Source organism: Mustela nivalis (assembly GCF_964662115.1).
Source record: "Mustela nivalis genome assembly, chromosome: 4".
NCBI classification, from domain to species: Eukaryota; Metazoa; Chordata; class Mammalia; order Carnivora; family Mustelidae; genus Mustela; species Mustela nivalis.
In genome coordinates, this window is record NC_139023.1 from 124482830 (window position 1) to 124500380 (window position 17551).

The window sequence follows — 17551 nt, forward strand, 5'->3', positions numbered from 1 at the left end:
TGATTAAATACAAACAGAAATCGTTATGAAATGATATTGAATTATACATTTAATCAAAGTGACAATAAAAGGTATCAAAGGCAAATACAGAAGATTACACAGTTCTGTGCAAAACTGCCTTTGGCTCAGGTCATGAACCCCAGATCCTGGGATCAAGTGAGCCCCACATCAGGCTCTCTGCTCAGCCAGGAGCCCAATTCTCCCTTTCCCTAAACCCTCCCCCCTGCTCTTGTGTTGTTTCTTTCTCAAATAAATAAATAAATAAATAAATAAATAAAATCTTTAAAACAAAAGAGAGAAATGTTACATCACAAAGGCACAAAGATTATCTGAGATTTTTCCAAGGTGGATATTTGGAACATACTTGCCTGTCAGAGGAGCTATACTTTGTATTTTAAAAAAGCCTCTGTCTTGGGGCTCCTGGGCAGCTCTGTGGGTTAAGCCTCTGCCTTAGGCTTAGCTCATGTTCTCAAGTCCTGGGATAGAACCCATTCTTGAGCTCTCTGCTCAGCAGGGATCCTGCTTGCCCCTCTCTCTGCCTGCCTCTCTGTCTCCTTGTGATTTCTCTCTGTCAAATAAGTAAATAAAATATTTAGAAAAAAATGAAAAGGCCTCTCCCCTCTTTTTTTTTTTTTTTCTTTTTTCTTTCTTTCTTCAGTCTCAGGCAACTGTGAGCTGTGTTTACATTTCAAAGATATAATAATTATAATTTGAAGGGACAGAAAAAGAACATAATAAAAAAAATTCCTAGAGCTTCAGGGTAACTGCTATTTAAAGTTTACCTTTTTTTTTAAAGTACAAAAAGATTTGTACCAATATCCTGATCTTTTATAATATGCACAAGCATTTTGATAGGAATAGGTGAGCTTTATTTTATTTTATTTATTTGACAGAGAGAAACACAGAGAGGGAACACAAGCAGGGAGAGTGGCAGAGGGAGAAGCAGGCCTCCTGCTGAGCAGGGAGCCCTATGCAGGGCTCTATTCCAGGATGCTCAAGGACTGAGCCACCCTGGCGCCCCAGTAGGTGTACTTTAGTGATTGTTAAAGATAGATGGGTTTTTTACTTGCTTCTAGAGTTACATTTCTGTTTTGCAAAAATCTGTAAGACAAAAACAGTTATTTCTTTTTTTTTTTTAATTATTTTTTATTTATTTACAGCATAACAGTATTCATTCTTTTTGCACCACACCCAGTGCTCCATGCAAGCAGTGCCCTCTATAATACCCACCACCTGGTACCCCAACCTCCTAAACACCCGCCCCTTCAAAACCCTCAGATTGTTTTTCAGAGTCCATAGTCTCTCATGGTTCAGCTCCCCTTCCTATTTCCCCCACCTCCCTTCTCGTCTCTAACTCCCCATGTCCATGAAAAACTAATTTAAAAACATTCATCCACCAGAGTACCCAAAGGGCTCACATATAAACTATCTGTCATTACATTATGTCCCAATGTGGAGCTCGATCCCAGGATCCTGAGATCATGACCTGAACTGAAGGCAGAGGCTTTAACCTACTGAGCCACCAGCCCCAATGTATTCTCTTCAGTACCAGAATTTGTAACCAATTGACAGATGAAAAAGGAGGCAGTCAAGTGAAAAACAATAGGTCTTAGACCTGCAAGAAATTCGAATGAGATGAATTCAGCTACTCAGGCACTGTTTCACATTTTCAGATCTCTAATTCCACAAAGAACCGAATTACAGCCACTTCTTGTTATCAAGGGACAAGCTAGTCTTTTTAACTAAATTTGCTTCTTTATATCAGAGAGAATTTTTAAATAAAATAGAAAACAAAATATCTAAGCCTTTGTAAAGTCTGTGCAATGCATTTTAACAAAAGCCTTTTTTTTTCTAGATCAACTCAACTCAATAATAATTTGAAGGGACAGAAAAAGAACGTAATAAAATGCAATTCAGTTCAATTCAATTCAATTCAATTCAATATGCAATATCAGCTCCTGAATATTGGCCTTCCACTGTCCATTTGTAGGAGGGCCTATCAAAAATTTTGGTCATCTTGTTTCCTCTTTGAAAGGATGGTTGTGAATATAGCCAAAAAATTCTAATCTTTTGAAAGTAGAGGTAAAAGGCCTTTATAATTTGAAAGATCTGCTGCTGTCCTGGGAACACAAATTCTTTTGCAGTGGGGGTCTAAGATACTTCTAGAAAGGATATTGCATAGTAGTAAGGTCTGAAATTGGCAAAGCCTGATTACAAGAGCCCTGGAAGGTAGGCACAAAGCAAGCCCTATGGCCAGTCTGGTTGCTTTTGTTAAATTCATTACTGGCTTTCAGCATTTACATGAACAACCTGTATACTTTCCACCTAGAGATGAGACCAGAGTGGTCTCTATAAATCTTCTAGGGAAATGAGGCTGGATTTTAAGAAGGGGACTTTACATTGGATGAGGACATTTATCTTCGTCCTAAGTCTAATTTCTGCTCTTTTATCTTGTCAAGGGAGTCCCTAAGGCTAACCATTATACTAATAAGACAACAAGAATGGTTTATCTCTGGTCTCCCGTGAAAACAGGAGACATCTCCAATCCCAGGCCCGCTAATCTGGGACACCAGGTGGGTGCTAGTGAGATGAAACTTTCCAGCACCAACAAACAGGTAAGGTTGAGACAACAAAGGTTTCTATTGATGGAGTTTTGGATATAGGTGAGGTCCAGGCCGACAACCAAGAAAGAATTATTCAGACGTCTCTGGTGTAAAAAGGTAATCTTCTTAAAGCACAGGGTCAGGACCCATGGGCAGGAAGAGTCGCTGCTCCAGGGTTGTGATGAGTGGTCCATTATATACCTGCAAGTTGGGAGGGGGTCAGGAATAGTTTGTCAATAAGGAATTTTGGAAGCAAGGTTTCCAGGACCTTGAGGGGCTAGCTATTGTTGGGAAAAGGTCATTTATTACCGTCTAAAAAAACCTTAGTCATGAGACCCTTCAGATGTATATTGGTGGGCCATATGCTTGGGGACGATTGTCAAAACATATCTCGGGGGGATTCAGAGATAAAGGAAGTTTCCAAAGGAATTTTTATATGTTAAAGTAGACCCAAAGGATCCTGGTTGGGGTGGGGGGAGCAGTCAGGTTAGGATTGCCTTTTGCCCTTTGCAAAGGATTGAGGTGGAGGTAGTTTAGTCCCTACAGGAATGTCACTCTGTTACAAGGACTTTTCAGTAGGCTCTAGATAGTAAGGAAATTTAATAACTTTTCTTTTGCCTCTGTTTTCCACATCACTATGGGCTCATACCTCCATGAAAAACTCCCCTAAGAGCTGGCAGAGCAGGACAGAGAGACTCAAAACCCCAGTGTACTGGACCAGCCATCAAAGTGCACCCTAGTAAGTGGACTCCCAGAATGGTGGAGACCAAAGAGAATATTCTCACTGGTCACAAAACCAAGCTTTGAGGACACAGAACAAGATGAGAGAAAAACTCCTATGTGCAATATGTACCTTAACAGCTTAATCTAAGCATTGGGTCTCTTGGAGCCACAGTCATACCTAGGAGGGATGTATCATGGGCTTGGGGACCACTTAATGTTTTATAGTGTACCTGGTTGCATGGAAGTTTTCTAGAAGGTGGTGAACATTCTAGTGTCAACCCATGTCTGACCAACTTATCCTATCACAGGAGTCTTTGAGTTTGGTGGCAAGCGCTCTAACAGCTAAAGGCTTGACTCCTGCTCACCAGGTTTGTAGCTTTGGCTTCCATGGTTGTCCATGGGAAACAGCCTTTACCTCATGCTCACACATTCCAAGTCCCTTTGACAAACCACCTGAAAAACACAGACAAAAGAAAACAAAGATCATCTCTGGGAGGAAAGGGATCAGTAACCAAAGAGTAGCTAAGCCTGAGGAACTATTTTGTCCAGTTAATCTAAATTTAGGAAGAGAGAAAAACGACTCTCTCCACTCTTGCTCCACTGGACTCCCCAGATGGATTCTGGGGGGCTGACATGGTGTGCCTAGGGCACGCAGTGTTCGGCGAGTGAAAGGATACTGTCCACTATGCCAACTGTCCTGGAGCAAGAATTCCTGTTGTCATCAAGTGTTTTCCTACCTGGATTAATGGAGAGACTCACAGGGGATAATAAAATGTAATTGTGTATGAACTGGCAATCCACACAGCACAGGAATCATAAAGATGATCAGGCATAATGAAATATCTATGTCATTCTGAATTAAGGAGAAGGGGGTAGAGGTCTGGGACTTTAGAAGAAAGTATTAAAAAACAAAGACTGGCCCAAAATTGTGTCACTTCATCAGAGTTCTCAAGTCAGTGCCCAATACCTAATCTTATAGCAATTCAATATTCCCCCAGAAATGTAGAAATTTTCCATCTGTGCCACTGAGTCTGCCACCTGGGTCCTCTCCATCCCCCAAAGAAAGATGAGGTAATCTGCATGAGGCATCTTGCTTTCTCCTCTAGAAACCACCCTCATCTGGCACAATCCTATTCTTTTGCTAATAAGCTTACCCCCCACCATTCTTCTATAAAATCCTTCCATTTTGAACAACTCTTGGAGTGCTTGTCTACTTACTGGAGAGGGTGCTGCCTGATTCATGATTTCTTTAATAAAGACAATTAGATCTTCACACTTACTTGGTTTAATTTTTTTTAAATAATTTATTTATTTATTTGACAGACAGAGATCACAAGTAGGCAGCAAGGCAGGCAGAGAGAGAGGAGGAAGCAGGCTCCCCGCTGAGCAGAGAGCTTGACTCAGGGCTGGATCCCAGGACCCTGGGATCATAACCTGAGCTGAAGGCAGAGGCTTTAACCCACTGAGCCACCCAGGCCCCCCTTAATTTTGTTTTTTAACAGAAGAAAAGCAATTTACAGGGCAATAAGAGGAGCAGACATTTCATAACTAGATGTTTGTCATTCCATACAGATGTGTCACTCAGATAAAATTTGTCTCTACTGGTCACCTTTATTCTGGAAAAAACAAAACAAAAAAAAAAACCCTCAATTTAAATCCTTCTAAGCAGTTAAGGGAGGGATAAAATTTCTTTTGAGCTTACAGGATCTTAGACTGCTTTTGGTTCAAAATAGTCTCCTTACCAGGGGCACTCCGCTGGCTCAGTAAAGCATTTGACCGTTAATATCAGAGTTGTGAGATCAAGCTCCACGTAAGGGTAGAGTTCACTTTAAAAATAAATAAAATTAAAATTGTTAAAAAATAAACAGTCTTTAAAAAAAATAGTCTGTACACCGAAGTGGCCCATCTTGGAGTAGCTTGCCCTTGGTGCCTTCAAAGGTAGTACATTGTTTCTGAGAATACAACATAGACTATTTGTGACTGTATCCCTATGCTCCTTTGTCATGGGAGTGATGGTGGCAGTAATCGGTAGGTGTTGTAGAAACAGAGTGACCTTCTTTGGGATCACCCACAGCTGATGGGCACCCCCATTTTGTAGACCATCATATCCTTTGTAGTCTCATCTGAGCCAAACAAAAGCAGACAAAGATTTGGTGAACAGAATTTCTTTTGGATTCAGAATGAATATGAGACAATTAGAAAACAAAACTGTAAAATATATTTACAAATGCAAATAGGTGTTGGACAGAAGGGCAATCAGTACAAAAAGTTACCAGACAGAAGAGCAACGATAGAGAAATGTTTGAACTTCAGGGAGAGAGAACAAGAGTTGACAGGGACGCTCATTCTTCATTTCCTCTCATATCTCTCTCCAGGTGGACTTTTCTTATTTTTTCATAATTAGAGAGCAGTTTCCTTTCTATCTTTTGCCTAGGAAAGTCTAGAGGACACCAAAGCACACTCCAGACTGAGATGCAATAGGGGTCTACTGCTGGTTGAAAGAAGATAGGTCAAGATAAGATAAAAATTCTTTTCAACAAGATAAAAAATTATTACATCTTCATAGATAAATATCAAAAGGTACAGATGGTCATAATACAAAATGTAAAAGCCTTGGTCTGTCCAACCACTAGTTTGAATTAGAGACAATAGGCATATTGAAGTTTTCCTATGCATTTCCCAAGGTTATGCTCAAGACAATGTGTGTGTGTGTGTGTGTGTGTGTGTGTGTGTGTGTGTGTGGTCTTATTACCCAAATAGCATTTTATCCTATATAACCATGAAAAAAATCTAGGGTCATTACATTCATGTATCATTTGTTTATTTAATAATATGTTTTTTTTCTGTATTGTTATGTATCTATCTTTTTCAGAGTTATAGAGAGTAATAGGCCATTTTAATGGTTAAAAATTAATAGTTAATAATAAATTATGGTTTAATATTTTATTTATTGTGTGAAGTATCCCATTGTATGACTCTAACTTATTTGATCATCATTGATAAAGTTAGTTTTTTTAATAAGTTATTTGTTGTTGTTTTATTTTTTATATATTATTTCTTTATCAGTCACACTTCAGTATAGGTCTCTGGGTACCAATGCCAGCACCCGTTTTCTTGCTTTGAGATTTTTTCTACCATATCGAAATTTTTCTCACAGTAAACTCTTCACATTACAGAATACTATCCTGGCTTCTCAGGTCCACTTGAGGCTGGCAACCTAGTAGCAATGCTTCTTTCCCTTCCTCACTTTGGACCTAATACTATTTAACCATATCCATGCACCTCAAGCAGGGTTTTAATCAACAGAAAGCTCCTGTTCCTCTCATCTTTTCTCTGTGGTGGGGCTCAGAGCAGTAAGGAACCTAAGTGCCTGGTAGAATGTAGACTGGGAGATAGAGCGCTTTGTTTTGTTTTGTTTTCCAGGTCATCTGTTAATCTCTGGGAAGGGGGAAAGGAAGTCTCTTCTGGGCAGTTAAAAACTCCCATGGCTCTTCTCTATGGTACAGGGTCAGAAGTCTCACCAGGAAAAAGCACAGATCACTGAATCTTGTAGGAAAGGACAAAGTTGGATTTGACCGGCTGCTCACCAAACTGCATTATTACACTTATCAAGCTGAATACTTTAGCTGGCTCACTCAACTAGTCTCATTAAGTATAAGTAATATGTGTTAAGCTCAGTACTACTAGCTTTCAGTTTGCCAAAAGCTGTTGAGGAATCAAGCCACAAAGGAAATGTTTATCTGCAAGAGGACGATGAACATGAGGATGCTGACCATGAAGGCCTAGTCCTTTTTAGGGCTTGTCTGTTGCAATACACACAGACACACACTCATCCTTGCAACACACACACACACACACACACACACACACACACACACTCATCCTTAGTTTTTGCTACCCATGAAGGTAGATCTTTGGGTAAGAATGCATTTGATGAGACACCAACAGCTGCATTCTTCCTCCCCCAGAATTCATGCAAGAAGCAAGACTGGGGCTTCTCCGTCGTCATGTAATGGCCTCAAATGAAAGCCTTGTCACTGGGGCGGGGGCTGGAAGGCACTGGAGCGCAGCAGCGCAGAGAGCATCCGAATTCCCTCCTCTGTTGCTGACTGGTTGAAAACTGGGAGGCAACGACCGGCCTCCAGCGGCTCGACTCCCCATTGGCTGCGAAGAGGTGGCAATCAGGGCGGGCCTAGGCGGCTGCGCTGCTTCCAGCTCTATGCTGCCGCCGCGGTCCTGTTGCGCTGTCGCTGCTGCAGCCGCCACCCGGGTCCCTTCGGCCGTGCGTCTGCGTGGGAGCTGCCTCCTCGGCTCGGGTCGCAGACACCATGGTGAGTGTCTCCAGTCGGGTTAGGCTGGGAACCTCACGCTGTGCCCGGCCTGGTTGCCCTAAGGAACCGGCCGAGCCACCCGAGCTTGGCGCGGGGGCAGGAGGATCGCACCGCGGGTCGCGGGAGCAGTCTCGCGGTCTTGCCTGTGTTCTGAGAAGGGATTTGGGAACGCTGGGGGTCGCGACGGGGGCGGTCATTGCCTTTGCTCCTCAGCGGAGGGTCCACCGCTCGGCACCGTGCCGCGACTTCCCAGGCTCGGGAAGGGGTCTTGCGGCTGAGGCGCGGGGCATTTTCGGCTCAGACGGACCCCACTGGTGTGGGTGGCTGAGAGCCAATGGCGGGGGGAGCGCCGGGTTCGCGTCCCCTTTGCCACACTTGCCCGGATACCCCCTCCCACCCCCAACCCCCCACCCTCCTGCCTCGGAGCGGTGACAGGTGAGCGGAGGGGTAAGAAGGTGGCACGGCGATGGGGCGGACGGTGGCGGAGAGGATCTGCCTTTTATTGGGGTGGAGGTGTGGCGTCTCTGATGCCTCTCTTCAGCACCGAGCACCCCGAACAGAGCGGAGCCAGGGGCCAGGGGACAAGGTTAAACCAGAGTTGTGGCGGCTGGTGCTGCTGCCTCGCCCCCGAGCCCCTTCCCACCTACCGCTGGTCCCTGACACTCAGGTCTCTCCTGTCCCTGCAGTACGGATTTGTGAATCACGCGCTGGAGCTGCTGGTGATCCGTAATTACGGGCCGGAGGTGTGGGAAGACATCAAGTAAGTGACGGGCCCCTCTAGCTTGGGCCCCGCTCTGGCGACGCGCGCTGCGTGTGCGTGCGTGTGTGTGTGCGCGCGCGTGTGCGCGCGCGAGGTGGGGTGGGGTGGGAGGCATCCCGGGGCGGCCCCCGCGATGTCCCCAGCGCCTCACTGCATCCTCCACTTCCTGCCTGGGTCTCAGGCGCGCATCCTTGGAGATGCCTCCGCCCGCCGCTCCCGGCTGCAGCTGCGCTCCCACGCTCCGGAGCCGGGACCTGGGGAGGAGGGGCGGCCGGGGCGGGGCCCTGAGGGCGAACCCGGGGAAGGAGCCCCTGGGGTCACCGCGGCCTCCCGACCCGGCCTGAGCGTGGGAACGCTCTGCCAGCGCCCGGGCGGCGGCTCCGAGCTTCTGCAAGCCGGGAGACTCCCACGCGGAAAGGGGCCCCGGGGACCACTAAGGCCTCCGCGACGTGCAAAGAGCCCGAGGCCTTAGAAACAAACAGGAAAACCTTGGGTCGTTTAGAATTTAGACACCTCGCAGACACATAAAATAGTTAAGCCTTTTTAATGCGCTAAACGTCGCTTCTCTTGAGATGATTTCTTGAGCTACTGAATCAAGTGCATTTACTCACTTGAAATAAAGTAAAATTGGAATTTTTTTTCTTTCATTTTCTCAAAATCTACCCCTCCCCTTTTTTTGGCTTCTACAAGGCTTCTTTGCAGGAGAGCATCTTAGTTTTAGTCTAGCACTGGCAGGACTTTGGACGTGGACGGAAATACAACAGACATCTGAGACTTCAAGCCTGTTGCAATGATGGGTCCTCTCCGCGGGCAGGTTGAACATTTCGGTCTAAGGAAATTCTCTCTCTTTTTCTTCTCTTACTCTGGCGAAATTTGCATTGAACTTGTATAGATAGCACAACCAACTAGTTATACCAAAACCATATATATGGGTTTTCATAGGGGAACGACAATCTGTCACATTGAAATGGAGGGAGAGGAAGTGATTACCTGAGTGGACTGAGGAGAGCACGTTGTTATTCTTTACTTTCATTTCCTGACCTCACTGATTTCATTTGTTTTATCAAGTAGGTGGTGTTTCAGGCAATGTTTTTTTTTTTTTTTTTTTTTTTTTTTTTGCTAAATACATTGCAATTGTTGGCAATCAATTCTAAAAAGTCTTATTATGCAGTTACATGACAATGTTTTCTTTTAAATGTCTGTTTCCATGGAGATGGCCAGGATTAAGCACTAGAATGCGACTTTCCCTTCCTTGGGTCTGTATGGTTGAGCCTGGTTTCATGTTCCATGAGCCATTATCTTACCCACAGGACATATCAACATATAATAAAAAGAAGTGGGGATTTGGAAATTATGGATTGAATCAAATGAGCATTCAGGCACTAAAGCTTACTTTGGGATTTGAATCTGTTTGCTTTATGAATACCTTCATAATTTTTATTTTGCTCGTTAGAGTTAAAGAGAAGGCAGATGTCAAAAGCAAGATTTTGGGCAGTGTAATTTAAGTATGGGATTATCTTTAAGCCACTTTGTGAATTTATGAAAACATTCTGTGTATCTCCCACATGTTTTCTCATCTGTAATGTAGAAATCCCCAAATTTCTGGATGAATATGCTATGACAATATATCTGAAATTTTGAGAGCATAATAAAAGATAGTTATTATGGCTAAATAGTTATTATGTGTTTTAACCAAATTTAGAGTGTATGTGCCACCCATTATCAACTTAAATCATGGTTAAATACTAAGATGAAAAATTATACTTTATAGAGAAATGTATCAGAAATTTTCAAAAATTAAATTATCAAATGGTTTGTTTATATTGGCTAGATTTTCCCCAGAGAAGGTCAAAATACCAAAAAAATACTCAAATTCCAGTGGTGTGAGAACTTAACTCTGTCAGAGTAGGCTAAGAATGTTGTTACATTCTACTTTTGTAACAACAAAAGTATGTAATGTAACTACTTTTAAAAAGCATATTAATTTTTAATTAAACATCAATCTGGTTTAACTTATTAATTTGTCTCTAAGTATTTTTGAATAGTAGTCTTAATCTGTTCAAGTCTTAATAACTTGAATCATTCAAAATCTTTTTTTCTGGTAAAATGAAACAAATCATATGAGTCTTTTTTATATGTACCCCTGCAACAATTATGTACCCCAGCAAGGGGAATACTATTATAGTTAAACCAGTGTTGGAATGCAGGTGTTAACTTTGATCATTTTTTGCCTGAGTGTCCCTTCTGTTGGAGCCCTTATTTTCTTGGGTACCATGGATGATCTGGGATAGAGAACATTGCTCATTTTTCTGTGTTGAGAGGGATTATAGCAGCTCATTGGTTCCCAACCCCTCAGTACCCCTGAGGGGTTACTTTGCACTCCTTGGAAAAGCATTCCCTTAGCACAGCAAAGAGATGTTCATTGCATAGGGGCAGGAGAGGAGAATTTGGAGGATCTAATTTGAAAATTCTCCTTGGAAGATTCTGATGCCTCCTTTCAATTTCTTCCTCTGCTCCAGGAAGGAAGGATCATGACCTTCATGACCAATGGTTCAATATGCAGTATACTTTCTGTTTTAATCTTTTATGAAAAACTAAATGTGTAATATTTTTCTTTTCTTTTTGGTCTCGGTAAGCACCAAATGTCTCTATCTTCCTTTTTTGGTCTGTGAGAAACTATGTAAATTGATATTTATAAAACTTAATATAACACTTTTTTTTTTCGGTTTAGTAGGAAATGGCCATCCATTCTTCATAAGAAAGGATGCCAAACATTTAATGACAAATAAAATCCTAAGTAACAGATTCCAGGCAACAAATGCTAAGTGGTATGAGCCAAAAATGCTTCATTGTAAACTCTGTATCCACTTACACTCTTACCAATAATATAACCATTTCACAGAGGTTTTAAATTCCTCCTTTTAAGAAAAAAAAAAAAATGTCTAGACTAAGCATCAGCAAACATTCTCTTAAAAGTCCAGATAGTAAATAATCCAGGTGCTGCAGGTCAAAAGTCAATATGGAGGATATTATGTAGGTATGGACATAACTGTTAAAATGTGACCATCTAAAATGGAAAAATGATTCTTCGCTCTCAGATCAGACAATCTGGGCAATGGGCTGGATTTAATCCATGGGCTTCAGTTTACTACCTCTGATCAAACCACCAATACATATGAAAAAGAAAAAGAGACCTCTGAATCTACTTAAAATCTTGTTTTGTTGGTTTCTTTTCAGTTTTCAGATGGTCCTTTTAGAAGCCATGGTTGAAAGATGATGAAAAAAAATCAGTAATTTCAGAGAAGACATGAAGTCAGGTTATTGATATTAGAAAAGCACCTAACTACTTGATTTAATCATATCTGTCATTCTTCCACCATCCCTGATGAAATTAATCATTTTATCAAATTAATGGATTCAATTTTAGATTGGTTTAGCTTCCCTGAAACATAAAAATAGATTTAAAAAATTAAAAAAAAATCTAACATGAATAAAGTTTATAAAAAAAACCACAATACCTTCCTAAAAACTAATTATTTTGCCTTGAGTTGAGCAGGCCAAGGAACAAATTAAAAATAGATTTGAAACTCCATAGTTCTGTACAATATGTAGCTTAGCCCTTCTTTGTCTTACTAAAAAGTACGAGATAAATATTTGGATCAAAATTTTAGAATGAGATTTGAAAGTGATATAATCACACTATTAGTTGTGTTTGGAGCACACAAGTGTGTGTGCTCCAAACTCTGTGTGTTGGAGCAAATTCCTCTAGAATTTTGTCAATCATCCTTCTTGAATAAAGAATTCATATATGTTTAGTATGGTTTTATCTGATTTACCAACAACAGGGCGGCGTACCTTTTCCTTCATTGATTTATTCCTTTTTTCATTCTCTAGTTAAGCTTACTTTTATTTTTTAAAATTTTTTCAGAAGATGTTATTTATTAATTTGTCAAAGAGATAGAGAGAGCACAAGCAGGCAGAGTGGCAGGCAGAGGCAGAGAGAAGCAGGTTCCCCACTGAGCAAGGAGCCCGATGCAGGACTAGATCCCAGGACCCTGGGATCATGACCTGAGCTGAAGGCAGTAGCTTAACCAACTGAGCTACCCAAGCATCCCTCTAGTTAAGTTTACTTTTAATGAGCATAGTGTAGTTTTAAACACTGAGGGTACAAAAGTAAGATATACTCCCTGCCTTTAAATAAAATCTTACCATATTACTAACTCTTTTAAGAGTTGTTAGGATATTTTTGTCTTATTTTTTCTTGTTTTGTTCTGTCTATAACACAGACGTGGAAAGATTAAAAAGAGAAAGCAGCTCATAACTCAAGCATAGAAACAAGCTGATCTTCAGTTTTGAAATTAATGTATCTGTTGAATATGCTAATCACAGATTGTTATCGTTCATATAGGCAAGTGCTTTGCTATAAGCTAGTAATGTGACTTTTCCAAATTCCCTAAATTTTCTGAGCCTCTGGGAGTAAGGAAAACATAATTCCTGTTGTATAGAGTTGTTTTAAAATGTTGAAAAATGTCCAAAAATGCTTAACACGGTTTTTGAAAAGTAACTGCTTAATAAATGGTAGCTATTAATTTCACTCTAGAACCAAATTTTTTGACTTTTTTCTTCCCCAGCTCCTTTGAAAGACTGGACATTCTCCTTTAAGCAATAGTAGCTCATGGAGGTGTAAGAGACTAAATGTTCCTTTATCACTCTAGGATAAGTAGTGACTTCCTGGTCATTTTCATTGATTTTTCTCTTTTGTCCATTCTGTACAACTGGTATCAGTTCTTTGAATTTGAAGTGCCCCTAGACTCTCCTCTTCTTTTATTCTGGCTCCTAGCACTTTCTTTTGTGCTTCTCCAACAGCCTCATGACTGGGTTTCTGGATCTGACTGTCCCACCCACCCTCTCCATTCTGCAGATTATGGAAAAATTGTTACTTTCGTGATGCTGGTTCCACTTTGGAATCAATCTGACATTATATTTTTCTAGTCCCTCCTCCCCTAATCCCTATTTATTGTTTGAAAATGTAGCAAATGCTCCTCCTATACATTTTATTAAAAAAATAAATTAAAACAAGCAAAATAAGGCAATGTGCTTTGCCTTATTTTATTTTATTTTATTTTATTTTTTAAAGAGTTTATTGTCTTGTTTTACAGGGAGAGAGAGATAGCGAGAGAGAAAGAGAGAGAGAAAGAGAGAGCAGATGCACAAGCAGGGAGAACAGCAGGCAGAGGGAGAGCAGGCTCCTGCTGAGCAAGGAGCCTGATGGGGGCTAGATCCCAGGACTCTGAAAGACTTTTCCAGGTCAACTTTTTTCCTGCTTTATTGATATATAATTGACACACAACATTGTGTAGGTTTAAGGTGTAAGATGTGTTGATTAGATACATTTATTAAGTGTGAAGTGATTGCTACCATAGTATTAGCTACCACTTTCATCATGCAGTTACCATTTCCTTTTTGTGGTAAGAACATTTAAGATCTACTCTCTTGCAACATTTAAGTATATGATACAGTGTTATTTAGTTATAATGAACTTGTTAATCTTATAACTGGGTATATTAGCCTTTGCACAACAGCTCCCCATTTCGCCTACCCCCACCCCCAGGTAGCTACTACTTCCGTTTCTCTGAGTTTGTCCTTTGTAGATTCCACATATAAGGGAGTGCAATATTGTTTCTTGTTTGTTTGTTTTTGATGATAAAGCTGAGATTCCAAGAGGTTAAAGGACTGTCCTAGGGATTATATACAGGAAGCTAAAAGGTCAGGACTCCAACCCTGGTCTTCTGGTGCCAAAGGTTAGAAATGCTTCTTTTAAGATAGACATAGGAGCTATTGTAATACACATACAAAAATGAAATCATATTAATGGTCATACCCAGAAATATCCTCAGTCCAAATTAAAGAAATAATATACAGATAAAAATAGGTAAATGCGATAATTGTTAGGATCAAGACCTATTTCTGTAGGAAGTCCTGCTAGTTAACCTGAAGGAGGTAGGCACAGTCTGCTGGTTGATAAGCTCACTAGCATTTGAAGTTATTCTTAGAGGAGGAATAGATGTCCATGTGTAAACCCCTTCATGTATTTGCCAGTGAGCTCTTCACAAAGGACTCTCCCTAAACCTGGACCATGCCTGGTGAGCAACATGATACGTAGGTGATAGCATAGGTCATAGCCTGATCTCAGGGTTTTTCTTTGATGATTCGAAGTATCCCCCTGAAATCAAGCTAGGTCTTTGTTTTGAGAATTGAAAAAAAAAATCATAGAAACATTATTTAATTAGGTATTTGAGAGAAGGAGCTTTGCTCATTAACATCAGAGCCAGAGGAAAAATTAGAACATCTGTATTCTTCTCCCTTTTGATCTGTTTGGACATAGCTGTGGGTAATGTTAACAAGACATTGCTACTGTTCACAAAGAACAACATCCTTTCCACTCTATTGCCTCTCTGCAGGATAAGGGACTTGAGCACATGTTTCTCCTCAGTGTGTTGGAAAGCAATAGTTATGAGTCGATAGCATGTAGACATTAACAGGAAAACACGCCTTAAGAAATCAGTAGAACTGGCCCAATTTAGAGAGTGACAACTCAGAAGACATGAGTACTTGCAGCTTTTCCATCTGCTTCTTTGCCTCATTGTTCATTAAAGAGGAAACTGTGGGAAATTTTTTTTTTTTTTTTTTTTTGTCCAGTAAAGTGGAGCACTTTTTAAAAAAATTTTCCTGTCAAAAAATACTGAGGTTAAAGAAGTCTCTATTCCAGGTAAAAGGCAAATATTTGGAAGTATTTTTTATACCTCTTTGTTATTGTGGTCTTAGATCCATTGTGTATTCTGATCTCCTTGCCATTTTTTGTCAAATCAAGAAATACTAAATTTTTGCTTAATCAAAATGCTTTGTGATCAATTTTCAGATCACTCAAACATGGAGACCTTTCATTTCAGTCCACGTACCCTGCTTTCTCTCAGCACACCAGCCTCGTGGGCCAGTTTTCAGTCCTGAAGACTTTGAATTTTATGTATCAGGAGAACACCTGTGCTTAGCAGATTTTCCTTCTCTTCACCCTCCCCATCCCCCACCCAGAAATGGAAATGTGTCTCAGCTTTGAGATGGCAAAACAAATGTGACTTCCTAAGGGAAAGTTTCTCTCACCTCCGAAACTGTAGTTTTTCTTCATAATACCTACCAGGGTTTATAATTACGTATTTCTATTATTCATTAATGTTTGTTTTGTCTTAGTAGATTCTAGCCTTTGTAACAGTTACCTAGAAAAGAGCCTGGTATATTGTTGCCTTTTTCTTCTTCTTCTCTTTCACTCTCTTTTTCCCCCATGTGTATGTGTGTATATGTTTATATATTATGTGTGTGTGTGTCTATATATAAAATATATTTTAATATATAAAATATCATACATATATTAAAAAATCCTTCACATTTTTAATTTCCAGGGAGTAGAACACATGCACATTCACAGATTTTTTTTCTGTAACCAGGATTTATTATGTCAGAGTGATGACATTTATAACCACTATTTAACAATATAAACTCTGTTGAAATGGACTCTTTTTTTTTTTTTTTTAATAGCAAAAGCAGGAGATAGAGCAGTATATAATGGGATCTCCTCTGGAAGAGTCAGAGTTCTTTTGTGTCATCTCCCTATGTGTATGGATATAATAAAATATTGGAAACACTATTGTTGGGGGCACCTGGGTGGCTCAGTTGGCTAAGCAACTGCCTTCAGCTCAGGTTACGATCATGGAGTCTCAGGATCGAGTCCCACATCAGGCTCCCTGCTTGGTGGGCAGTCGGCTTCTCCTTCTGACTTTCTCCCCTCTCATGCTTGCTTTCTCTCTCTCATTCTCTCTCTCTCTCTCTTTCTCTCTCTCAAATAAATAAATAATCTTAAAAAAAAAAAAGAAAGAAAGAAACACTACTGTTGAATGACCAATTTTATATACCAGAAACCAGCTATTGAACTGGATTCAGGACAAGACTGAATCCTTTAGCAGGTATCTAAAAGCTGGGTAGATAATGGTGCTGTTTGAAGTCAGTGTTATAAACTGTAGATAAGTGTTTGTAATATGTAATACTGAAATTAAATCTAAAAACCTGATGAGAATGATCATCATGTCATTCAGTTTTAAATGTAACAGCTCTTATATACCACACACTTACCATAGAGTTCCTCAGCCACAGTCCCCAGGATTGAAATGTGCTTTATACTCATTGTCTCACTTAATCCTCACAAACACCAGAGAAAATAGAATTGTTTCATTGTCCTCATTTTGTATGTAAGGGAGCTGAAGCTTCATGACTTTAAAACCCTGTTTCAAATCACTCAGCTGTTAATCTAATGATCACAGCAGGAACCTGAACCGAGGTAGGCTTGCAATGATCTTATTATGTGCTTTCCTCTAAAGAGAAGGACCTCTGACCCTTCCCAAGGCAGCCAGTTTACCATGGGCCTGGGCAATTGCATGTGTATTAGCACTACTCATTTTTGTTTTTGTTTCCCTGGGCTTTTCAAGCACACAGACAGGTGATTTTGGCTGTGACATTTTTAGAGGTGGTTTTTATCCACCACCAACTAGCACATATGCTAAAGAAAACCAGAGCCTCAGAAATTTTGAGCAACCTATTTATTTTTAGAAGAACTGTGACTCAGCGGGCACACAAGGTGAGTTCACGATGAAGTGCACACACACAGATCTAAGTGCATTCATTTGTCTGATGAAGCTACTGAAAATGGTTCGCAGGAGATGTTTATGGATGTGTCTTCAGAACTCAGGCAGTTACTGATGAGACCCTTGTGGCTGGCCACCTGTATCAAGAAAAAAAAATGCAATTATGTATCTTGAGTGATGTCACTTTGCTTCAGTCTGTGTCACTCTTAACAGCATTTATTGTTACTATTTACCGTACTTGGATGAGTAGACACATTGGCTTAAGGAGGGACCTTTATTAACTGAAAGAGACTCCAAGCAGGAAGCTGGTGTCCCTGCATTTAAAGGGCCAGTCTCTCCCCCTTGCTTCTCCCCTCTGCAGCTGCCTCAATCCAGTTTCTCCTTTTCAGATTCAGACTTAGTGGAAACCCATTACTGAAAATTGAGGGGTCATTAATACTTCAC

At 40.6% G+C, this 17551-nt stretch overlaps 1 protein-coding gene and 1 long non-coding RNA gene across 3 annotated transcripts in view; both read left to right on the forward strand.

Annotated features, from left to right (window-relative positions):
• The first annotated feature begins 7533 nt into the window (after positions 1–7533).
• Positions 7534–17551, forward strand: part of GUCY1B1 (guanylate cyclase 1 soluble subunit beta 1) — a 47551-nt gene continuing 37533 nt past the window's right edge. Inside the window, exons 1-2 of one of the 2 annotated variants that reach the window (XM_082726803.1) lie at positions 7534–7657; positions 8344–8417. In XM_082726803.1, the coding sequence (XP_082582929.1) occupies positions 7655–7657; positions 8344–8417 (77 nt within the window). In that variant the 5' untranslated portion in view covers positions 7534–7654. Of the gene's footprint in view, positions 7658–8343; positions 8418–16951; positions 17101–17551 lie in introns of those variants that run through there. The other variant, XM_082726802.1, reaches the window with a different exon arrangement.
• Positions 9168–17100, forward strand: LOC309862667. Its single transcript, XR_014310645.1, has 2 exons — positions 9168–9231; positions 16952–17100. It is a non-coding gene; the product is annotated as an uncharacterized lncRNA (long non-coding RNA).